At 50.7% G+C, this 25,474-nt stretch overlaps 1 protein-coding gene across 1 annotated transcript in view; it reads left to right on the top strand.

Moving 5' to 3' along the window:
- The window catches only part of MGLL (monoglyceride lipase), a 113,268-nt gene that overhangs the window by 77,817 nt on the left and 9,977 nt on the right, over nt 1-25,474 (top strand). The window contains exons 3-5 of the mRNA XM_058566905.1: nt 4,853-4,989; nt 6,287-6,397; nt 17,539-17,628. Coding sequence (XP_058422888.1) covers nt 4,853-4,989; nt 6,287-6,397; nt 17,539-17,628 — 338 coding nt within the window. The remainder of the gene's footprint in view (nt 1-4,852; nt 4,990-6,286; nt 6,398-17,538; nt 17,629-25,474) is intronic.

Genomic DNA, 25,474 nt, shown 5'->3' with positions numbered 1-25,474 from the left:
CTCCCCCAGTCCCTGGCAGACATTACTAATTGCGTGGTAGACATCACTGATCACGTGGCAGACATCACTAACCGCATGACAGACATCACTGGTTGCTTACAGCTCTCTCTTCTGCCCAGTCCAGCCAGACTCACCATAGAATCCTCCACGGCACAGGGCAGCCGGGGGCCTCCAACCACCAATCAGAGCTGTTTGTCGCCCTGGCTCTAGGGACCCTCAGTCCATGGGGGAGGGGTGGTGCTGGAGGAGAGAGAGAGGGAACTCTCATCAACTCAAGTGTGATAGAGACAAGAGGTGCTGTGTGGGTGTGGAAGGGGAAAAAGTCACACCTGTGTTGAGGAAAGTGACTCCATGGGAGTAACAGGATTTGAGACCCGCCTTAGGGGACTTAACTCCTGGCCTGCTGCAGGGGTGAGGGCACCGCAGCAGAGGGGCAGTTCAGTGAGAGGCACAGGCAGGAGAGTGTGGATGTGCTGGAGGAACAGTGGGCAGATGGGTGTGGATGTGGCTTGAACGTGCTTTCTCGCGAGGCAGAAGGACCAGGAGGAGCTTTTTGTGGGGCCCCCAGTGCTGGGCTGGACTGCGTTCTGAAACAGTGGGGGGAGTCTGACCACTACAAGATCAGAGCAGCTTCTGGAAGAGGAGGCGGGACAGTGCAGAGTGGGTCAGAGCAGGGAGAGCTTGGGGCGGGCAGGGAGACTGGTTAGGGAGCTATCGCCAGTTAAATGGCAACAAGCATCTCACCCCTGTGAGTGACATAGGAGTGCAAAGAAGGTGACTGATTCAGGAGGCTGTGGATCTAGAAATCTAGAAGGATTTGGGGACCAGCTGGATGGAAGAATACAATTAACGTCAAAGACAACAGCCCTATTTGAGCCTGGATGATCCAGGAGGATGATGACCACCGTGTGGAACCCAGGAGGAGAGCCAGTTTGGAAGCAGTTTGAGGAGCCATGGGACACCCAGGGGACTCTTTCTCACTAGGAGTTGGCGACGTGGATCTGCAGAGCCAGAGACAGTGTAGCTAGGGGACATCTACATCAAGAGGAGAGTCATCGCAGGCCAGCCCGGTGGCACAAGCGGTTAAGGGCGCGTGCTCCGCTGCAGCGGCCCGGGGTTCGCTGGTTCGGATCCCGGGCACACACGGATGCACCGCTTGGCAAGCCATGCTGTGGCGGTGTCCCATATAAAGTAGAGGAAGATGGGCATGGATGTTAGCCCAGGGCCAGTCTTCCTCAGCAAAAAAAGAAGAGGATTGGCAGATGTTAGCACAGGGCTGATCTTCTTCACAAAAAAAAAAAAAATAGAGGAGAGTCATCGCATGGGAACAATGGGCATGAACAAGGGAGAGCTTGCAGGACCAGGGGCCTCCTGCGCATGATACGTAGACAAGAGAGGCAGATGCTACCAAGCCTTAGTAATAGGGGCTGACTCATGAATAAGCAGACCAGCAGAAGTGAGCGGAAATCCAAAAATAGACTAGACTCAACTGAAAAAGGAACTTGCCTATATGATAAGGATGACATCACAATTCAGTGAACTAATGAAGGACTTTTTCATAAATTCTCTTCTAAGACTCATCTGCATTTTGGAACTTGATGGAGGAGGTAGCTGATCATTGTGAATGTACTAAATGCCACTGAATTGGTATTTTACAATGGTTAATTTTACGTTATGTGACTTTCACCTCAATTAAAAAAAAAAAAAGAGAACCATCGGGAAAGAGATCCCTGTGTCACACCATATACCAAGATAAACTGCAAATGGATCAGATTAAAATGTAAAAAATGAAATCTTATCTGGAGATGGATGGTGGTGATGGCTGCACAACAATGTGAAGGTACTTAATGCCACTGAACTGGACACTTACAAATGGTTGAGAAGGTAAATTTTATGTTATGTGTATGTCACCACACAAAAAGAAATGAAACCATAAAAGAACTCACAGAAAATAGGGCTGACTTTCTTTATAACCCTGGAGTGGAGAAGGCCTTTGTAACTAAGAATCAAAATTCAGAAGCCATAAAGAGAAACGATTGATAATTTGACTATTTAAAAATAAAAATCCTCTGCATAGCTAAACACAACATAAACAAAGTCAAAAGGCAAACGACCAACTAATGTACAAAGAGTTCTTAAATATCAAGAAGAAACATAAAACCCTGATGGAAAAAATAAGCAAAGACATGAAATTTCAGTTTACCAAAAACGAAATGCAAATGACTCTTAAAATATGAGAAGATGCTCAACCTACACTTTCTCTCCTGTCATATGGGCAAAAATCCAAACATCAACCAGCACATGCTATTGATAAGCTGAGGGAAACAGTCATCCCCCAGGCCTTGCTGGAGGAGACTGTATGTCCCACATGAAGGGGATTGAGCAACATCTACCGAAATGACGTATGCACATACCTTTCAACCAAGTAACCCTGCATCTAGGCACGTACCCTGAAGATACACCTTCACAAGGATGGAATGAAATATTCCCTGGTTATTCATTACACCCACATGTTTAATAAGAGATTGGATGTAGAACAAATGTTTTTCAGTAAGAGACTGCTTGAATAACTAGTTCACCCACGCAAAGAAGCACTATGCAGTAGTAAAACCGAATGGAGAGGCACTCTGTGGCCTGGCCTGTTTGTGATACAAAGTGATCGGTCTCCAGAATAGGTTAAAAGTGAAGAAAACCTGGTGTAGAGTAGGATAGATATGTGTCGTGCTACCTTTTATGTAGGAAAGTAGGGAAAATAAGAATAGATAGATAGGTAATTTTCTCATTTTTGCAAGAAAAAAAAATGCTTCAAGGAAAAAGCCAGAAAATAATTAAAATGGTTAACCACAGGGAAGAAGAGGGATGGGGGGAGGAACTAGGAAGAGAAGCAAGACTTCACTGGACGAACCTTTTACAAATTTCTGACTGTGGTACCAGGTAAATGTTCACATCTTCAGAATAGAAAATTAAATTAAAAAGCAAAAAAGCTAAACCTATAATTGAAAACAAATTTAATTTTAAATTAATGAACCTAACAGTATATTAAATTAGTAACATAGCATATAGAGAAAATAATTATTACATACTTGTAATAATTTGACCTTTGAACACAGTACTCTGGCCTATATTCTAGGACTAGGGGAGAGGGGAATGGGGGGTCATTGTTGAATGGGTGTAGGAGTCTGCTTAGGCAGCCATAACAAAGTACCACGGGCTTAAACAACAGAAATTTATTGTCTCCCAGTTCTGGAGGCTGGAAGTCCGAGATCAAGGTGTCAGCAGGATTGGTTTCTTCTGAAGCCTCTCTGTTTGTCTGGTAGACAGCTGTCTTCCCTCTGTATCCTCACATGGTTGTCCCTCTGTGCGTGTCTATGTCTTATTCTTAGAAGGACACCAGTCAGATTGGATAGCGCCCGCCCCTGTGACCTCATTTTTACTTAATTATCTCTTTAAAGACCCTATCTCCGTATACAGTCACATTCTGAGCTACAGAGGTTTAGGACTTCGACACTTGTAAATTTGGAGGGGCGTGGGACACAATTGAGCCTTAACAACGAGTTTGGAGTTTCAGTTTGGACACATGAAAAAGTTCTGGAGACGGGTGGTGGTGATGGTTGTAGAACAGTGTGAATCTATTTAATACTTCTGAACTGTACACTAAAAAATGGTTAAGATGGTCAAATTTGTATTATGTATATTTTGCCACAATAAAAAATAAAAATAAATTTAAGAAGGGAAAACATCCTTACTGGGGAAGGGAAACGAGGGTGCTGCTGAGAGGGTGCCGGGACTGTGGGCTGTGGGCTGCGTGTGATGGCCAGAGAGGCGGGTGGGGCTGGGCAGTGGGAGAGTGGGGACGCAAGGGGGACAGGACAGGAGGAAACAGGAGCTTGTGGGGTGACCATGACGAGGGTTTCCAAGTTTGAGGTCTGGGCAGCCAGTCAGTTCGAGGCGCTGACAAGTCCTCACCCTTTCCATCTGTGAAATGAGTCACTGTTGTTGCTACCGTCACAGTTTCCCTGCAAAGGCGGCAGGCAGGGTCCGGGCAGCTACTCTCGCTGTGTGGTCCCTGCTTTCTGGGCGCTCTTTCTTTTTTGCAGTTTTCAAACTATCAGCTGCTCTCGGCCTGAATAAGGAAGCCAGATCGTTGTTTCTACAGTGACCGATGTCCTTCAGAGAGAGAAGACGTGCAGAGACCCCAAGAAAAGAATAAGGGAAATGGAAGCACGGATATGTGACAGATAATAAAATCCAGGACGGGCAGACCCTGACCTAGTTTTATTGCTGCTTCGTTGAGATTTCTGGCAAGCACATGTGACTATTTAATTTTATTTGATGTTTGTCTTATTATTGTCACCAAAAGCTGTAAAGTGAGGTGACAGGATGCAACACTTTACCTGGTGAAAGGCTGACATTGAAACACAACCGTGAGGGTTAAGGAACAGGGAAAACCTGGGAGGATTCCACACCTGTCTTACTCCTGCCCGCTGGGCAGAAAACCAGGCTCTTGGACACTCTCCGTGTGCCTGTCCTTTCTTTCTTCCGTGGAAACGGCCACAAGGAAGGCATCCTGGCTGCGTGGACAGGCTTTGCGATATTTACATCCCGATTCGTCACTTTCTGGCTGTGTGATCTTGGGCAAGTTGCTTAACCACTCTATGCTTCAGGTTCCTAATCTGTGAAATGGGGGGAGAAGAACTCCCACGTTCAAGAGTGGTTGGAAAGGGTTCAAGGAGATGATACGTTCAGGTCCTTGATAAGGAGTGCCTGGTAATTTTGGTGAGGAAACCGCTGAGCTTGGGCAGGGGTCAACCTCCTGGTAACTGCAGTTCTCCCGTCTCCCGTTCCCTTCCAGTTGGCCACGGACAGAGCGAAGGGGAGAGGATGGTAGTGTCTGACTTCCACGTTTTCGTCAGGGACGTGCTACAGCACGTGGATATGGTGCAGAAAGACTACCCGGAGCTTCCTGTCTTCCTTCTGGGCCACTCCATGGTAAGTAGACCACAGAGGACCCGGTCCCAATCAAGCCGGGTCTCCAGCCTCACGCTGGATGGGAGGTGTGAGTACCCAGCGATGGAGAAGGGGCGGCCCTGCCTCCCTGCCCACCCGCATCCTGCCTGCTGGCACGTCCCCTTCTGCATGCCCCACACTTGGAGTTCCCAGGCTCCAAGTTGTGGAGACAGCCCCAGAGGGGCTCGCAGGGGCCCATCCTTCCCCTCAGGGCCCAAGGCGCCCGCAGGTGCCCGCCAGGCCTTACGGAGGAGCTCAGGTGTGGGGCCTCTTGGGAAACGGATCTTTTCTTCAAACTCCGTTGGCCCTTCGGTACCATTTCATAGGGAGGCCCAAGGGCACCTCTCCTCCCTGCAGAGCCCCTTGTCGGAGCAGGGATGGCTCTGCAGTAGGTGAGAAGCACACGGGATGTGCCAAAACACTGCCTGCCTGTTTCAAAGTTGTGCCGTGCTCGTGGGAACCAGGGACAAAGGCTCCCCGTGGAGACGGTTCCTTAAAGATCATTCAAAATCCTTTTCACCTTTTAAATTTATAAAATTCTTTAAGAATAAACCAAGTATAATCTTTAAATCGGGGTCTTCCAACTGGCAGTGCCCAGGCCAACTCTACCTCCAGACCACCTGACAGGTTGGCTGGCAGAGAATTGTGAACTGCTCAAATTTGAATGCCAGCGGGCCAGGGTCTTCGCCCCCTTCATCACAGCCTGGCTCTGTTCCTACACACCTCTCACCTGCCTGACCTGTAAGCATTAGGGATTTCAACCCTGGGTTCACATCACCTTCAGCTTCAGCAGCCAATGCCTCCTGCCTTCAGCACCATCCACCTTCATTAAGTACTTTTCTTGGAACCTAAATTTCTGGGACCTTTACTGAACCAGGGAAAAAAGTGTAGCAATCTCTTATTATCACCAGATTACCAAAAAAAAAAAAAAATAATCGCGTATTAAGCCTGACGGAATGGATGAATTGAGGGTCTGCCAGCTTTGGGCTTGAAAGGAAGTAGGAGTGTGTTATTGTTTAACTTGCAGCCCACAGGCAGGAACCTTATTTATATCTCTCTTGAAATGTTTGCTCTTAGAGAACCCAGAGAAACAACATGCATAATAAAATAATTGCAGATCCGGTTTATCCAACATTTGATGGGGTCTATTCCAAGGAAGGCCTCCTCAGGGCTCTGGGCCAGTCCTCCAGCTTAGGAGGAGTTCATTGATGATGCTCATTAGAAATACACGTCCTGCTGGTAGCCAGCACGCAGCAACTCTGCTCATTTTGCATTGCAGGGAGGTGCTATCGCCATCCTCACGGCAGCAGAGAGGCCAGGCCACTTCGCTGGCATGGTTCTGATTTCGCCTTTGGTTCTTGCCAGTCCTGAGTCTGCAACAACTTTCAAGGTAAACAGACTTCGGGTTCTGTGCAACTCCTGCAGCTTCCCCGGGACCCGAAGCGTCCACTTACAGCTAGAGTCTGGATAAAAGGGCCAACGTCTGTTCTCAGACTTCATGCACTATTGTGTGAAGGTTTGGACAAATATCAAACATTGTTGCCACCAGCGTTCTATAATTTCTAAAGTCAGGTACATTTTTTCCCAAAGACAAAACAAAAATGACTTCCTGTTTGTGCATATTTTATTGGTGAATGTTAAAGGGAGAAAAGGTTACACGAATTAGGAATCCAGCAAAGTAACCTTTGTTAACAAGTCACATGCAAGGCTCGAGCTGATTTTTCGCTGACTATTTGCCAAGTTCAGCCAGAAGAGCATAGTGAGTGGAATTGTAGGCAATTTGTAATTGCAACACAGAGTGGTACTCACTGTAGCTCTCCTCCATCCCTGATTCTAAGGGACCCATCGTTTTGTTTTTCTGACTATAATGTTACACAATGGCACACTGAGTGGTGCATACTTTGAGCTGAGGCTTTGAGCTATTTTGACAAGGCAAATGAGCCAACAAATACCACCTCCCTGAAAAAGGAGATGAAACCAGTGGGCTCTGCAGGCTGCTTAATTGTGGGTGTGGGTTGACATATTAGGGACCTGAACTTGAGGGGCATGAGGTTTAAGAGAGATACGTAACCCAGAGAAAGAGAATCCCAGCCCTGCGTATCCCCAAGGAATGTTCAATCTCTCCCCAGTGCTCGGTGGGGCTGCTGCCTCCCGAGCCGGTTCTCAGGACTCTCAAAGGAGCATGAGGGCTGAGTTGATGGGTCACAGGGCCGTGGGGCACTGGGCAGCCATCAGCTTACCCTACTTTCCCTGGCCTCACCGTCAAATGGCAGTGGGCCCATTTAAATAATTGCCTGGGCTCTGCTGCCTTTGGCTTCTTATGAGGACCCAAAAAATGGAACACAGGACAGGGGGTGGCACCTTATAAAAATGTCCTCAAAACGTTTCCTCCAGCCACAGCCACAGACTTAACCCTGGCCCTAGAGCTGGCAGGCAGGTCCTGTGTGTGGGTTTCCAGTTAGATATAGACAGTCTAACCAATCTGAACGGGAGCCAGGCTGAGCAAAAGAGAAACCTGGAACTCTCCAATGGTTTAATCAGAGAACAATGATTTATTTAATCCACTGAAGAAGGGAGATGGCTAGCTCCTTGGAATTTTACTCCATTTTGAGGAAATCACCACTGACTCATTGAAATCAACTATCCTTAGTAAATTTCAGTGCTGTATGGGACAACAGTGGAGGCGGAGCTGTCCTGCCTCTGCTGCGGAAAGATAAGGGTCATTCACAGAATCAGGTAATGCGCAGACGGGCTACTTCTTGGTCATTTAAACGTGCAAGAGGAGGCAGGACCTCCTGAACAGCTCCCATCATGACTGGACTTATACCCTGTGAGGTCAAATCAGTGAAGGGTTCTTGTCCAAATAGAATCAGCAAGACCAGGATCACGGAGCGGAGGGGACTTGGATTCATGATTCACTCCGGTGGGTGAGCGCCCAGCACACACCATGCTTTCATGTGCAATATCGCGCTCAGCTCCCATCATCCCCCTAGGCAGAGGTCACGACCTGTGTTTTACGGACAGGAACACTGAGGCTTCAGCAGGATGAGTGACTCGCCAGGATCACACAACTTGTGTGATGCATGTGAGGGGAAGCAGAGTTGCTTCCCCAAAGAAGAAAGTGGACGCTTTCCCCTAGAGAAAAGGCAGGAACCGTGGGGCTTTTCAGATAAAGTGCGTCAGGGAGGGCAGGGCAGCCGGGCTCGGGGTGGAGCCAGCCAGATTTCCTCCCAGAGTCGCTGGTGGAGGTGGGACTTCTGGGCAAGGCCACCAACGTGACCTTTCAGAGCCTTGTGCTAATAGATTACCTCGTCATATCAGGAGCCAGCTGCCCCTGGGGGATGCATGTCTTCGTTTATTAACCAAGACAAATTAGATCTCCTGTTGTCCCCAGACCTGAGGACACGTCCTCCCCACCATGAAATCTGTTGCTGGCCCTGGGTCTTGGGCAATTTTGACTGACAGTCTAGGATTCATTTGTCTACCTGCCCCCTCACGACTAGATTACCCTCCATGCATCTGGTCTTGTCTGAAAACCTTCCTGAAGAGTCTCACAGAATCTTTGTTTAAAATTGAATGTAAACATTTTTAGAATGATACATTTATACAGTTCAAAATCTGAACGATAAAAAGAGGGCATACGGTGACAAGTCTCCCTCCCGGGTGGAGGTGGGCAGCTGGTTAGCAGAGAGTTTCTGCATCTGCTGTGGGTGCCCACGCACTCCATTTGTTCCTGTGTTTTACACAAACGAGAACATGCTCTCTGCACTTTTTTGTTTGTTTTGTTCTAGTTGGCTTGTTTGTTTTTGTGGGGTTTAATTTGGTCATTTTGCTTAGCGATACCTCCTGGCGCTCCTTCCCCATCAGGACTAACAAGGGTCCCACTCTCGGGATGGGTTCTGGATTAGTTGCTGGCCGACTTTTGGGTCATTTCCAGTTGGTTGCTCTTACAGACCCCAAGGATGGACAGATTCCTAGCGACGACCTCTGGCTGAGAAAGCTGAGACTAAGGAGGGGGCCTCTCCTGGGTGGAGTCGCACTGTCAGGGGGCCGCAGAGAGCAGAGCAGAGCCGAGGCCTGGCCTCGTGACTCCTTGCCCACAGCTCAGCTCATCAACGGTTCAACCGTTTGTTTCATGGCACCGAGTTCCTGCTAGAGAAATTCCCGCAATCATCAAAGCAGGCAGCATGAGCTACCTAAGCCTTTGAGCACAGACAGGCATGTGGAAGATGACAGCCCCTCCCGGAAACATGAGGACACCAGATCCCCCTAAATCTCGAGTACATCTGCTTCTTACCTTGATGCTCCATTTTCAACAAGCTGGGGTATATTTAGCCTGGAGAAGAGACAGGAGAACAGGGGCTTCTGGCCCCCAAACACTGTCTGTGCTAAGAATGTGGTTGCACAAGGGATGTGACAGCAGGAGAAATTTAGAAACAAAATTCCAGTGCATCAGAACAAGTCTCAGCTGCTTATGAGGCCATTTTGTGGAGATTTTCTCTGTCCCATGCACTGGGGAAGGCAGGGCTGGAGTAATTCCCCAGTACAGTGGGGAACACTTGCTGCCCAGGTAGTAGGGTGTCAGACTCTGCCCTGGACTCGGGCCTCCTCACCTGGACTTGTTCTGGGATAATACTCAGGAACGTGCTGCGGAGGGAGGGGAGCAAAACCAGAAATCCCCCTGAGCAGAGCCTGTGGTCAGGGTGGGTGCTCAGCCTGCCAGGAGGGTAATCTTCTAAATGACCTTCTCTGCCTGTTGCCTGGAGGTTGTCCCCTGGGGTCCAGGGTCAGAGATGCAGGAGCCAGCCCAGTGCTTCCAGATGCTTCCACTGCTGGTCAACAAGGGCACCTGCCATGTAGGGAGAAGTGAGTGGCCACTTATGAACCTAGCCCTCTGTGTGTGACATGCATCATCTCATTTCCTCTCCATCACCACCCTGTAAGGAGGGAAAATTATTCCCAACTTACAGACAAGGAAATGAGGCCAATTATCTCACTCAAGGTCAGCCTGAGCACCAGCTCGGGCAGCAAATGTGGCAGGATGCTCCCTTTCACCCTGAAATGTGCCCAAGAGCAGCTTCCCTTGACTTTAGCCTACTTCTCGTCTGAATGTTACTCCTCTATTTTCAGTCACCAGAATCCAGAAGGCCCTTGGGGCAGTGGGGGCGGGGGGGTTTGGGGGAGATGGGTGGGAGTGTGGGGAGTTACCACTCTTTCAAACTTCAGGTAAAGTTAGACCCAGGATTCTGGGACTTAGCTGTGATCATGAACTGGCCCATTTGGCAGCAGCAATGTGCTGTGAGGAGTGGGTACCTCTGATACCAAACCTCTTAATCTCAAGTTCACGTGCCTGACGCCCAGCAAGCCAAACACTGAGACTTCGGTGCTTGGAGATGGAGAAAGCTTACTTCGAATTGGCCAAAAGGAGTAGGCGGCAGCCTGGGTTCACTCAGATCCACCTCCCCAAGAACAGAAAGCAGGGGGTTTATAGAGCTGAGGGGCTTGGCAGGAGGGGCTTCGGGGAAACAAAGGGGTCACTCTCGATGAGCCCCTGGGCAATCTGACTTCTGGGCTTCATCTGCTGCTGGGGGCCGGCCATCCGTGATCACAGCCTCCCCAAAGGCATTCTCTTTCTCTAGCAAACAAGCTCACAAATCCTCAAGACCCCTAAGTCACCCCTCAAGTCACGCGGGAAGACATCGAATTGGTTCACCATCTACACTATGCCTCAGGGACCCAGCTTCACCCCTGTCCTGCAGGTTCTAGCTCTCTAATAGCTGAGGGTTCCGACTAAGTCACCCCCACATCTGCGGGGGCCACCTGCTATGTGTCTGGCACTAGGCGTGCAGCAGCAAGCATTACCGCATGAAAGTGGGGTACTCTTGCCCGACACGCAGAAAAATTGATTATGGCGCCTGCTTTTGAGGGAGAAATCAGCTTTATTCTGCAAGACAATCTGCACGGGGCGTGTGCTCTCAGATCTGTCTCACCGATTCAGGATTTGGGGTGAAATTTAAGACATTAGGGGCCGGTCCCGTGGCTTAGCGGTTAAGTGCGCGCGCTCCACTGCTGGCGGCCCGGGTTCGGATCCTGGGCGCACACCGACGCACCGCTTCTCCGGCCATGCTGAGGCCGCATCCCACACACAGCAACTAGAAGGACGTGCAGCTATGACATACAACTATCTACTGGGGCTTTGGGGGAAAAAAAAAAGGAGGAGGATTGGCAATAGATGTTAGCTCAGAGCTGGTCTTCCTCAGCAAAAAGAGGAGGCTTAGCATGGGTGTTAGCTCAGGGCTGATCTTCCTCACAAAAAAAAAAAAAAAAAAAGACATTAGGGAGAACAGGCTGGCACGTGGAAACGCTGGTGGGACAGGTTTCAATGGTGGGCTTCAAGTATTTATGGTAAGGTTTTAAACATTTATGACAGGGTTCTATACATTTAAGATGAGATTCTAAACTTTTATGATAGGGTTCTAAACACTTTTGATGAGGTGAGGAAGGAATTTTAACATGAGAGCTTCCTGAATGAGGGAGCCCTCTCTTCTGATGAAAGTCCAGCTTTCAAGTTCTGGTCATGTCCCGGGCCTTGAGTTCCGTGGGAAGAAGGATCTTTGGTTCTGCGGTCATTTCAGGTCAAGATTTCTTGTTCTGCCCATGCTCTGGCTACATGACTGCACATTTTCTGAAAGGCAATTCTTAATCACTCTGTTGATAAGAGATGGGGTCAGTTGAACTGTCCTGGAGAGCCCGCGGTTACACAAGTGTCCCGTCCTTTCCAGCCTGCTTACCAGAAAAGGCTCAGGGCGCTTTCTCTTGTTGTCTGCCTGAGGGTGCACTTTCCATCCCGAGAGGAGATCCTGGCGTCCTGTGACCTCGTGTGATGCCGCCACTATAGAAGGCGTGCAGTTCTAGCCTCCTCCTGACAGGCCAACTCGCTGGAGCCACTTTAGAAGATAGCAGTTGTAATTCCCTCCCTCGTGTCAAGTCGTTCACTGGCAGAAGCTTAAAAATGATCTTAAGGAGCCATTAAAACCTTTTGGATCAATAAAGGCATTTGTGCAAGTCGCCAGTATTTAAAGTGATGGGCCTGCAGCGAACCCAGCAATGCCCCAAGGGCACGTCGAGGCTGAGGGACACATTCTGGTCTCTTGCTCTTCGGGAGCTGGAGCTCACTCCTGAGAGAGTTGTCCCCTTTCGTGAGTGAAGTAACTGGGGGTTCTACGTGTGACCATGACACTTGTTGCACAGCCACAGGTCACACCCTTTTCCTGAAGCCTCCACTCTGAGTATCGTCAGCCTGTGCTCACTCATTTGGTCAGCGGACCCTTATTTGTTGAGTGGCTTCTTGGGGCCAGAAGCCAGAAAGGCAGACAGGGAGGAGCTCTGTGGGAATCAGGTCTCACGTAACCTTCACAGCTACCCTGCGAGTATCATTTTATTATCCCCACTTTAGAGATGAGGGAACTAAGGATCACAGACTTTCTCGGGGATTCAGAACCAGAGTTTAAATCCACATTTGCCTGGCTCTGAGGCTCTGGGTCCGATTCCTCCACTTCACAGCCTACCTCTTCCTGGGCTGGGGTCCAGCGACCAGAAGTCCATTCATCATGGGTCTCAGCTCCCCAGATTATCCTCAGGCCTTGAGACCTTGGATCCTGTTGAGTCGGCATCGCTGGGAGCTCTCTGGTTGCACCAGCCTGACTTAGCCTGTCGGGGTCCTGATGAGGGTGAGGGTCTTACCTCAAGGGAGGCCCATCTGGGGTCTCCCCCTCCTGAGCTGGATCCGAGGCTCTCTCCACACTCCTGCAGGATTATCCAAAGAGTTTGGTGAAAATGGCAACAAGAATTGTAATCTCTTCAATTCCGTGAGCCGCCTCCTTCCCTCACACCTCTGCCGGCTTCCTTGGTCTTCCCTTGGAAATGGGTAGAGGGGCTCTCACCGTTGCTGGTGGAGGCTGAGGTAAGTTATGACGGGAAACAGCAGCAGCCTCTTGGGCAACCTGGACAAAACTGATCTTTCTGGGTGTGGGGTCTGCCAGGCTCTCTCTGTCCTCCTCCTCATGTGACCTCAAGACCCCCTTCTCAAGCCTTCTGTCTTCCTCCATTGCTCCAGTGAACCCACTGCCTCTGCTGGCTCTTTCTCCCCCATCCCACCCTTTCCTCCTCCATTAGCCGTCAGGCGTGTGAAGTAAACCCCAGAAGACCAGGGGAAGGGAATATCTTTTGCAGCCGTTCAGAGCGTCCTGCCACTGCATGATACCTTCTTCTGCTTCTCGGAAGGGGCCAAGCACCTCGTTTTTTTTAAGCCATGATGTTATTGTCATTGAAAGATTTACCTCTACCCAACTGGGTCTGTTGGAAACGTGGTTTGGGATTTGCTGTGCAGGTTTAGAAGGAGAGCTGAGGGTCAGGGCCATCCCAACATCTCTTGTGGTGGCCCCTTCAAAAGGATGGCTTGCCCTTTAGGGACACCGTGGCCGGGCCCTAAGCACGCATTCTGTGCTAGCTGCACGTCGCAATCCCCTCTGGAGCTTTAAACACCACCCCGATGCCGGAGCCCCACCTTAGACCAGCTCAATCGGAATCTCTCGGGGGGACCTGGGAAGAGGTGTTTGTGACACTTCTCTGAGCCACACAGGCTGCCAGCCCCTCAGCCTTCACAGCGCCACGACTGCCCTGGGGGTCCTGATCCGATGGGGGCATCCCCAGGAGCTGCTCGTGCTGCTGGTCTGAGGGCCACACTTGGAGAAGGAAAGCCACAGCACATCAGGAAGGGATGGGCCGGACGGGCGTGCCGCCTCCCTACCGATATGCTAACCGGGTGGAGGAAGAGAGCACTCAAACGAGCTGCTGTCTTTCTGGGAAGACAGGAAGCCACAGGTCACTTCAGGAAGTCTCTCCCTGTACCTGTCCCGTGAACAGTGTGTCTGCCTGGGGCCTCTCCATGGCCTCCCTCTGGCGTTAACTCACACCCAGGGCTTTAGCAACTGTCTACACACGGAGACCCTTGTGTTCTCGGGGTGACATCCTGCAGGTTTGGTGCCAGGACACAGTGGTGCTGAGCGGAGAAACATCTGCAGTCTCTGTACCTGCATTCCTGGAGGTCTGAGCCTCATCTGTGTCTGTGGGAGAACCACCAGCTCTTGGTGCTCGGACACCAGGATCTTCCAGGACGTGGGCAGCCACTTGAGCTTATTGTTATGAGCTGGTCCTCTTAGGCGCATTCCTCCATCCTGAACCCGTCAGCACCAGCTGCCTTAGAGGAGCAAGAACAGCAGCTGCCCATGGATCCCTGTGGTGGGAAGCGTACAGCTGCCCAGCCACTGCCACACCCAGGCCTCCCCATAATGCGTCCTGGCCACGCCTCCTCCTGTGTGCCCTGGGCAATGGGTCATTGGCAGTGGCAGGAGGGAGAGTCCTCACCAGGACTTGGCTTATTGTCCTGGGAAGGGGGGAGGTAGGTGGTCAACTGAACTACCATTGATTATTTAGTTCCCTCCAGGGACCAAACCCTTGCGCTGTTCCTTCTGTAAAGCAAATACTTCTCCAGAATTGGCCCTCCTCTTATTTTTCTTGTGAAGCTCTTTTCCTAAAAGCTTCTTTTAGCTGCAGAAAGTTCCCCTGTTAAGAGGAAGAAAAGACTGTTCACTCAGAGAGAGGACAGAGCAAGTTTTCCTGTAATTCTCTCCTGGAGATAGAGTCCTCCCTGGCTCTCTAGTACCCCTCCCCACCTCCTGTGAAACTAGAGGGCATTTGAGCCACAGCGCTGCCTTCTCCAATCCTGGTCAAGCCTACACTGCTAGCGTCTTCTCTGGGAAGTAGAGGCCTTCGCACTTTGAGGTATAAATATTTTGGTTTAAGAAGTGCCAGTGGCAGGGGCATAGATTCAAAGACCAAGGTAAGTTTGTCTCTTCACCAGTGGCCAGCACCGGTGTGCCCAGGTCCACACAGAATCAGGTGATGGGCAAGAAAACATAAATTGTTGGCAGACGAGAAGTCTGGTGGTGGGCTCAGGAGAGATGGAATGAAGCTTCGTAGTCTCTCTCCTTCACTTCTGTGCAGGCAGGTGCCAAGATGGTACTCTCCCTGGGACTTTTCCTGGCTCCCAGCCATCTAACCTGGGAATGAGTAGGAAGCTGGATTGCAGAAAAACAGCCGTGTCCTTGAGAAGGCAGTGCCAGACGGGCAGGCAGACAGACCACACTGGGCAGCAGTGTCTGGAGACTGGCATTGTGCAAGCTCCTATCACACACAGCCTCCTGGTGATTCCTGGGCGTGGCAGGTCACGCGCGGAGTCAACGCCTGACCCTGTGTCCTTTCAGGGAGCCGTGGCAAGAGTCATCAAGAACAGCAGAATATCTAGAAGTCAGTTCCACAAACTCCGGAATGCACATTCAGTCCTTTTCCTAATAATGTTGTCCTTGAGCTCCTCTTGCTGGAGGAGCTAGCTCCTGAAGTCCACCCTCCGGACACAGTTGGAGCCCAGGGAAGGCCACAGGGCCGAAGCCCCTCACCTCTCTGCACACCAGCCGTGCACTTCTGATCTGCTGTATTTTCTCTTCATTTAAAATGTTAACCTTTGAAAGCACAGATCCCAACTCCTGACTTTGGGTTCCCGGAGGAGCCCCCAATTCCTGGAGTTCACAGACATTTGATCGGTGTTTGGAAACACCCCGATCAATTCCTTTTGTAGAGCTCCCAGAATTCTGAGCCCTTCCAGTCCTGTGCTTGTCTGTGGAGCGGGCCCCCAAGCCCACCTTGAGTCTTGAACCTACCCAACAGATCATGTCCATCCCATGAGGCTTTGGATTGTGTGCCTGACTCAAGGCGCTAACGTAGTGCTCCAAGTTGGATTTCCTTTTATTTCTGCGCTAGACTGTCGCAGGTCAGCCCAGGGCTCGTAGCGCCCGGCACATCGATGACAGCGAGTCAGCATGAATGGGGTTTGCTTGTTGGACACCAAGCTTGGGGTGCAATGAGCTACGACAGTCTTAGAGGCAGGGGCTGCCATGCTTGCACTGAAAAATGGAGAGGTGACAGTGTGGGTCTCAGAATAGGTTCACGCACATGTGATCCTTTAGAAGCAAAGCCCTTTTCTGTTCTCTGCCTGATGGCTGGCAGCCTGAGAAACAGCTGTGGTATGAGGTTACATCTTTGCCGCCCGGGGAATAGGACGCTTTATAGCTGTGAGTGAGCGAGAGATTTGGGGAAGGACAGCGATGTGCCACCGTGGAGAGTAACAGTGGCATCCACAGGAAAGGCTAGGCCTCCAGTTGATTCATACAAAGGGAGAATAAGGAAGGCTGTGGCATGAAGGGAAAGGACGGCCTCCCCCAGACCCTTGCCGCCTTCCAGCGGACTGTGTGGTGGCACTGAGCCTCTGTGGTCAGTGCCATCAGGATAAACCCTCACCTCATGGCACTGTTGTCAAGATTAAAGACGGGGCACCTACAACTGTGCCTGACACACTGAAAGATTGCTACTCGGCAGACGTTCGTACCCTCACCTCCCACCAGCGGGACCGAGGGGACGTGACTTCTTAGCTCTATGATGTGCGCTCTCCACACGGACCGAGAATTCACTGCTCGCCACCTTCCATGTGATTCTAATTTCAGCATTTCACAGCTCACTTTTGAAATAGCATCTTTCATCCCCAAGTGTCTGTGCACAGTGCAAAAATGAGAACAGCCCCCGTCTGCAGGCAGAAGTGTTCCGTCCAGGGTCATGCTTTTCCTGGGTAAACACCGGATCCAGCAGGAGAGATGGGGTGGGGTAGGAAGGCTTGTACCTGCATCAGGTTCAAGTTCAAGGAGCGTGGACTGAGCACTTACTGTGTGTCTGGTACTTCTGCACACAGTGGTCCTCTGGGGGGTGCCAAGGTCCCCGTTGGCAGCTAAGGAAGCGGAGACTCAGTGATGCTCAGATGTCCTGTCTCAGTGCACGAGGCGGCAGAGCCAGGAGTCAACCAGTCTCCTTCCCTCTGCCACACGTCTGCTAGTTGGGCTGGTGGCTATTTCTGTTTCCTTCCAAGAGAAACCAAGACAATCAACAGATTCTTTCTGATCAGAGCTGCTCCTTTGGGGCCTGCTGAGCTATCCCACTTCACTCTCTGGTGACCTGGGTGATTCTGCTCCTGCTGTGAATTTTTAGGGTCCCCTGAGAAGTGGCTTGTGCACAAGAGCTCAGGTGGGCAGCTCTTGCAAGTAATTCAAAATTACAACCGATGAGTGATTTCGGGGAGGGCAACCACACAGAAGCTGGAGCAGGCAAAAAATAGGCATAGCGTCCCTGCCGCCCGCCGCAGCGGCCCGCCTCTGGCCCGGCTCACCCACGGCGGATCTGAGCCAGACTAGCTGGAGGCTGTCTGAATCAGAGCAGGCAGAGTCCTGGGTGTTCAGCCTTGGAAACAAACCTGGCCGATGTTCAGCTTGGGTGTCACTTTCTTTAATTTACTGTAAACTGTCCCGTGGGCAGAGCTGGGCGTGGGTCCCGCTGCACTCACACCCTTTGTTTTCCCTCCCCGGGTAGGTCTTTGCTGCGAAAGTTCTCAACTTTGTCCTGCCAAACATGTCCCTGGGCCCGATCGATACCAGCATGCTCTCTCGGAATAAGACAGAGGTAAGAATTTTTCCGAAAACCTGGGGTCGCTGGGGGCAGGTGAGAGAGTGAGGGCAGCAGCCCTAGTGGGAAATCCACGTTTTAGCTCTGTCCGCGGCATTGTGCTGCCCTTTCGCCAAGGCCCTGCGCAAGCGATGGGGACAAGAAGACGTGTGAGACGTCGCTCGGCTTCAGAATTGGGTGGGAAGGGATGAGTGGTTGTGATGCCTGAGCTGTGTCCTAAATATGCAAAGGAGCTAACCAGATGAAGTTGTGTGTATATCAGCCAAGTCTCTTGGTTGCAAGTGATAGAAACCCAACTCAAAGTGATATAAGCAAAAAGAGGGATTTATTGATGAATGTAACTAAAGGTTTCAGGCATGGCTGGATCCAGAGGCTCAAAAGTCTTGTTCACCATCTCCTCTCCCCAACCCTCATATCCCCTGGTTTAGCTTCATTCCCAGCCAAACTTTCCCCAAGTGGAGACAAAGCTGGCCACCAGCAGCTTTACCTGAGCAGCTCCAGTGGAAAGATAGCACCTCTTTCCAACAAAAGCCTCAGGGCTGAATCTTATTGGCTGACTTCCAGGAAAGGGGGCAGTGTCAACCCCACCCAACCTCATAGACTGAGAGTAGAGAAGGGCAATCCCCAGGAAGGGGGGCTGGGAATTGGGATAGTGGTAGCAGAGGACGGAAGAATGCATTCAGGCCAGGGCAAAAGTCATATGTCCACGGGTTGGTGGGGGCCCGTGCCGGAGCAGAAGGGGGGTCAGAGGGAGAGGGTTCCCTGCCGGGGAACAGCACTGGTACAGACCTGGCGTGAAGAGAGGACAGCCTATTTGCAGAACTGCCAATAGTTTGGTTCCACCACAATATAGAGGGCAGCAGGTGAGTGGTGAGGGGTGATCTGAGGTCAGATCATAAGGCACCCCGTGAACCCTGTCTCCCAGGAGCCACTGCCCTGCCAGGAAGATGTCACAGCCTGTACTGCCTTCTATAAAGGCAGAACCAGCTGAAAGAAGCTCAGAAAGAAGAGGCAAGGTGGCACTGGAGAGAGGCTGGGAGGTCGTGCCCTCCAGTTGGCGTCACGGCCTCTGGGAGCAGGCACCAAGAGCAGCATGGACAAAGGGTCAGGGTGAATTCCTGTGCCTGGGACTGGGCCTAAGCAGAGTCCACAAGCCTGGAGACTGCTCAGCGAGCCCACCCACTTCCCATTTGTTGAAAGGCCAGCACCGTCCCTCCCTTTGACTGGGCCCTTATGCTCTGTGCCAGGCCGGGCGCTGCACGCTCCTCCACGCACAGCAGCCCCATATTTTTGATGAGCAGACTGAGGCTCTGCAAGGTGAGAGGACTTGCCTAGGGTCACCCGCTGGCAGGGCGAACCTGAGAGCTCAGTGGGTGTGGTCCAGCCCGGCTCTGTCTGTGGGGGCAGCAGCCTCCTGCAGGCTTGGGGCCAGCTGGTGAGAGGCAACCCTGGGCATCGGGAAGATACTGGATTAGCTTCAGCATTAAGCAAATCATTTTGCCATTTTTCTGCCTCAGTTTCCCCTCTTGCCTTAGGAATTTGAAATCACGAAATTGTTGGCTCCGTGAGGACCTGGGCAATGGAGTGGGGTGCTCTGGCATTCTGCTGGCTTTCTCGGATTTCCGGGACTTGAGCAGTTGGATTCTAGCTTCATTATAAAATGTGACCTCCTGGCCTCTGAGTCACTCAGAGAGTGGGCAGCTAAACAAGAGTCATCCCTATTGTGTAGGAAGGAGACATCCTTGATCAGGGGTCAAAACTCCCAGGCCTCCCAGACTCAGCTGTTTATGAACCAGGCTGGTGAGACCCTCTAGGGAGCAGTGGGGCCTGTGGGAGCCAGAGGGTATCTGATCCATCCAAGTCATCACATTCAATTAAAATTCTTTAATTTAATTTTTAGAACCCATAGTGCCTCCCAAACCCACATCTTGGGGCCAAATTTGACCCACTAGGACCCAGAAAGGCCCAACATATGCTGTTTGATTTAATCCTGAGGTGAATGAGATCGACATTAACCCCATTTCACAGATGAGGAAATTGAGGCTCAGAAGTTAAATAATTTGTCCAAACTTGCACAACCAGTCAGGGGCAGAGCTAGAATTTGAACCCACTGGAGTAAAGGTCCATGGTTGGGTGCCTCCTTCTAGCTGGCTTTTATAATCATTAAGCTCATTTTCCTGTTGTACAGTGACTGGTCCACAAAGCCTGTGGCGGGGGCCATTGCTCTGTGTGCAGGATTCACTTTGTGAGGAGACCTCAGTGCGGGACAGGGCCTCCCCCACCTGCCAGAGTCCTGAAGAATGGTTCTGGTTTAAATGTGCAGTGTGTGGTGACACCAATTATCTTTGTGGCAGCTGTGCTAGGACGACAATGGGCTGGGGGGGGGGACTTCCCTTTGAGATCTTTGAGAGGAAAGATCCAGGTGTAAATCCGAGTTGTTTATCTTACCACCTGAAAATACGTAGGCGAGGAGGAAGGAAAAAAGAGATAATGAAATGATTCCAAACCCTCTTTGTTTAAAAGTAGCTAATTGTAGAGCTTTATTCTCATTTTTGAAAAAATGGAAAATTCCACTGAAGGCCTTATGAAAAAGGGAAGAGCCTGGTGCAGACACACAGCATGCAGGCTCTCCCTTCTCTGCTCGTCCCCGCCGCACCCACAGCTGCACACTGTCATGCACCAGGTTTCTGACTAGTCGGGTGAATGGGATGATTCTTTAGAAACACTAATAAATTTCCCTGCTGGGAAGACTCAGAGGAAGGGAGGTGGCTGCTCCCCCGTTGGAATAAATAAGGAGCAAGAGTTGCCATCCCTCAGCGGAGAGAATTAGCCCCTTACCTGTCGCCACTCTGAGTCTCCCTTTGAACATTCTGGGGAGCTTTAAAAATAGCAGCGCCCGGGAGGAAATGTGTTCAGAAGAGGACCGCCCGGTCTCACATCAGGGTGTCTCCAGGCACATCTTTAGCTAAGAGATTTCCCACAGAACCCTGCAGCTGTAAAAGCCTCAGAAAGAAACGTTTGCCTACCATGTTCACTAAAGCAGGTCCAGGGGCGGGGCCGCAGGGTGCGGGCGGCGCAGGCTCCCTGCAGGGATTTGGAAGTCTGGCTCTAGGGAAGCCGGCTGGCTTTGTCGTTCGCATGACAAAAGCAGGATGTTTGTTTGGTGTTTGCTGTGGCTAGTGTTCTCACAACCCACCCAGGACTGTCAGCGTGACACTCTTCACCAGCATCACTCCACATCTGCCAGCCCACAGAGGCACGTTCTCTCGGCACGCGTGGAGCCTCCAGGAGTAAAGGCAGAGAGTGCCTTGTTTCCTGCACCATCCAGCGCACGACTGTCGTGCCCCTCTTCTTTGTCAGACACACTAGCCCTTCCATCTCGCCACAGCTCCAGGAAGTCAGTCTCACTACCAGTATTTGCAGTTGTTGCAGCTTGGGCCCAGACAGGGCAAGTCACCTACCCAAGGACACACGGCTATTAAGTAAGGATTTGAGCCCAGATCTCTCTACTCTGAGCCAAGTGCTCTTGGCTCTAAAATCCCGGGAACAAAGAAGTTGCTACTCAGGTTTTTTTAATGTTTGTCCACACTTTTAGAGTCCCTGCTCAGAACACTGGAGTACTGGCATATTCATCATTCCACCCTCAACAATGGGTTGTTCAGAATGCGATGAATCCCTCCTACTCTGAAAAGCCTTGAATCCCTCCTACTCTGAAAAGCCTTGAATATTCTAAATAGTTCTCCGGCCAAGGACACAGGGGGAAGACATGAGGAGGAGAGGTTGCTGAGGGTCTCCTCAGGCCCTCAACCAACAACAACCATCGGATTACTCACAGAGTGTGCTGCTCTCTCTCCGCGCTCCATCTTTCGGCCCTGTGGACTGGGCAGAAGCCGGGAGGAGAGACGCTGCCATTCTGAGTGCTCCTTCTACTAGAGACATGCACTGTTTATATACTGGGGCAATTTGTCTTCTAGAACAAGTCTCTGTTCTCTATAAATACACTGGGATGCCTCCAGGCGCATCCTGGCTAGTTTATATTCGTGCTGGCAGGCCATATGGTGAGTTCTGGGTGCCTGGAGAGCTGTGCAGAGTGGCCAGCTCTGCTTCCTTTCATGTCTGTGGGCGGCCACCACTTCAGACCCCCACCCAGCATTCCAGATGTGCCCAGCATTAAGGATTAGGCCCCCCGCCCCCCCGTTCCCGGTGTGTCTTCTACCCACACTGCTGGGAGGCCATGTCTGCCCACAGCCCTCGGAAGGCTCCTGCCAGGTCTTGGAAAGCCCAGCTGTACTGAGGCTTTTGACTAATTGTAACCACAGCTAAAGATAGGCCACAGCCTCCCACTCTGTCCCCAGGACACAGCCTCCCACCCGAGTCCCCTCCGAGAACCGGTTATTAACTTTCCAGTACGCCAGGTTTAGTTAGCTGAGTGTATTTTGTAACTCTCCATCATTCTTATCGTATAGTCCCCACAGAAGACTTGTCTATTTGAGGCAGCTAATAATTTAGCAATACCTTACGGAACAAATGATGAGCCATTAGGACCTCTCTTGGCGTGTATAGCTCTGCATGGGGCAGCTGGCGGGGGAACCTGTGAATGGATCTACCTGCTCTTGGGCCCTGTACGCGTGAGGTCTGTTGATTTACCTGCCCTCCCTTGGATGTTCTTGCTCCCAACCCTCCTCCCGCCGCTGACTCTGGGAGAAGCAGACCTGAGTGCTTGAGAGGCAGGTCCCTGAGGTCAGCAGCCTTAATGGCAGCAGAAAAGCCAGTCATTCCTTAGAGACTGTCGGGGTAGTCCCAGCTGCCAGCCAGACCCAAGACAAAATGAGATGTTCCCTGGGCCCCTCAGGCCCAGCTAAGCTTCTCTGCCAGTACCTTCGTGCGGTCAAAGAAGAAAGTGGCCTGCTCAGCTGGGCTCACACAGGAACACAGCGTGGGCAAAGCTCTCCCCGACACCATCGGTCACCTTGCAGCAGCCCGGGAGCCAAGGGTTGAACCTCCCTTTGCGTGAGGATTGCATGCAACTGACTTGCCAAGGCTTGGGAGAGGTGGCTGAGCCAGACACCAGTCCAAATAGGGACTCTGACCACAGGGGTCTTCCTGCCCCAAGCCTGCCCAAGGGACGGGTGGCTCCTGCTGGCAAAGGGAATCAAAATAAAGAATGTGAAAACTGAGCTTGTGGGGAAAGGAGAGGTCAAAGCCACTTACCAGCTTTTTTCTCCAATTTTAGTTACGGAAATTTTCAAATCTATAGAAAAGTTGACATGGGAGTACAACGCACACCCATGTCTACCTCCCCAAGATTCACCAATTGGAAATATTCTGCCGTACTTTATCTATGCTTAGATATGAAGATATGAGTATGGATATATATATTAAATATTTTAAAATTTATTGTGGTAAGATATGCAGAACATAAGATTTGCCATCTTAATAATTTTTAAGTGTCCTGTTCAGTGGCATTAAGTACATTCACATTGTTGTGCAGCCATCTCCAGAACTCTTTCATCTTCCCAGACTCAAACTCTGTCCCATTAAACACTACTCTCCATTTCCCCTCCCCCAGCCCCTGGCAATCCCCATTCTACTTTCTGTCTCTAGGAGTATGACTACTCTAGGTGCCTCACATAAGTGGAATCACACGGTATTCGTCCTTTTGTGACTGGCTTATTTCACTTGATATAATGTCCTCAAGGTTCATCCATGTTGTAGCATGTGTCAGAATTTCCTTCCTTTTCAAGACTTTATAATATTCCATTGCATGTACAGACCATATTTTGTTTATCCATTCATCTGTCACTGGATGCTGGGATTCTTCCATCTCTTGGTTACTGTGAATAATACTGCTGTGAATATGGGTGTGCAAATATCTCTTCAAGACCCTGCTTTCAATTCTTTTGGGTTTATACCCAGAAGTGGGATTGCCAGATCATTTTGATTTGTGTTTCCCTAGCGATTAATGATGTTGAGCATCTTTTCATGTGCTTATTAGCCATTTGTATATCTTCTTTGGAGAAATGTCTCTTCAAGTACTTTGTCCGTTTTTTACTCAGGTTGTTATTTGTTGTTGAGTTGTGGGAGTTCATTATATATTCAGGATATTAACCCCTTTGCAAATATTTTCTCACATTCTGTGAGTTGCCACACTAGTTCTTTGATTCACAAAAGGTTTTCATTTTGATGTAATTCAATTTATCTGTTTTTTTCTTTTGTTGCCTGTGCTTTTGGTGTCATATTCAAGAAATCATTGCCTAATCCAATGTCATGAAGTGGATACATTGTTTTGGCTGAACTTTTTGAAAGTAAGTTGCAGACACCATGATCCTAACCCCTGAATACTTCAGCCTGTGTTGCGTAAACGAAGGACCCAGAATAAAGACATTTACACATAACCCTATACCTTATCACACTTTGGAAAATAACGATAGCTCCCTATCATCCTTCTCTCTCTGGTCCGGATTCTGATTCCTTAGTTGTCACCAACTGTTGATCTTAAGACTTAAGACTACATGATCTTGCTGATTTGTGACCAGCAATTATGAAAGTGGTCCTGCAAGATCCCGGGGATTCTTTGTTGTTTCTCTTATGATTTATTCAATCCCTGGGCCTGTGAAGAGGTGGCCATGGACGGTGTGATTGGGTGGAGAATGTGGTGGCTGCTTTTTCCCTTCCCCTGGGGACCACTCAGGAGCTATGTCTGGGTCTAGGGTCACACTTCAGGAACCTCCACTTGAAAGGAGCAAGCGATGACTTTCTGCATCACTTCTGGCTGTGAAGACCCTCAGCCCTCCAGAAGGAGGCCCCAGTGCCCTGTGGTGGGTTTGTGCAAACTGCCTGCGCCCACGTGCCCAGGGCCGTGATGAGCCGGCCCAGCTCATTGCTCAAAAAACCAGATACCAGGATGTCCAGGAGTTCGAGCTTTAATAGCAAAAAGTAATTCTTGGGAAAAAATATTCAGTAATTCACATACCCTTGGTTCAGGGGCAATTCATACATGTAGGCTAATCCTGGTTAATCCTCTTCACATCAAAATGGAACTGTGGCGTCCTTATTTCCAGTGGTTCTTGTCTGGCTCAGAAATTTCAGCCACTGAGTTGGGCGCCTGCTCCGGCGGTCCTAGTGGAAACTCGGGCCTCCTGGTAAGCAGGGCTTGCTTTGGTCCAGTGGGTCGAGGAGGCTTTCTGCCAAGTCAGGCGGGGCCCTCATCTACCCTCTGCATCGTGCAGGCGGCACACCATGTTCACTAACTCGGGTGGAGCTCCCACTTCCGGCCAGGCCCTGGGCTAGAGGCCAGGACTTCTGATAAGTCACAGTCGGGGCGGGGTGGGGGGAAAGCGCATCACTGGCTCTGTTACAGAGGACAGAGACGGGCGGAGGGCTGGATGTGATGTGCATGAGCCTCCCAGCAGAAAGACCCGAGGCTGGACCCAGCTCTCCCGCTCCGGCTCTTTGCGCCACAGTGTGACCTTGGAAACCACACTCTGTGTTGCTGATCCTCGGGTCCCCTGGGGTTCCGCACAGCGGCCTGGCACAGCATGGACACCCGGGTAGACAGGGGCTCTTGTTATCATGGCTGTTTTTAAAGAGATGTCGGCGAAGATACAGTGGCCCAGGGGAGAGAAGCGCAGTTTCACTGATGGTGTCTGGGCACCTATGGATGGGAGGAAACACTTGAATTGGGCCTGGAAGAGGGGACAGGGGTTTGCCGGCAGACAGGAGGAAGGGCGTGGGAAAGCGGCCATCTGGAAACAGGAAACATCAGGGGCAGCCCCCAGTCTTAGGTGCAGAAGATGAGCACATGAAGACAGCCTGGGAAGGAGTGGAGATGGGGAGGGCGCAC

Source organism: Diceros bicornis, chromosome 2 (assembly GCF_020826845.1).
Source record: "Diceros bicornis minor isolate mBicDic1 chromosome 2, mDicBic1.mat.cur, whole genome shotgun sequence".
NCBI lineage: Eukaryota > Metazoa > Chordata > Mammalia > Perissodactyla > Rhinocerotidae > Diceros > Diceros bicornis.
This window is presented reverse-complemented; position numbering and strand designations above follow the sequence as displayed.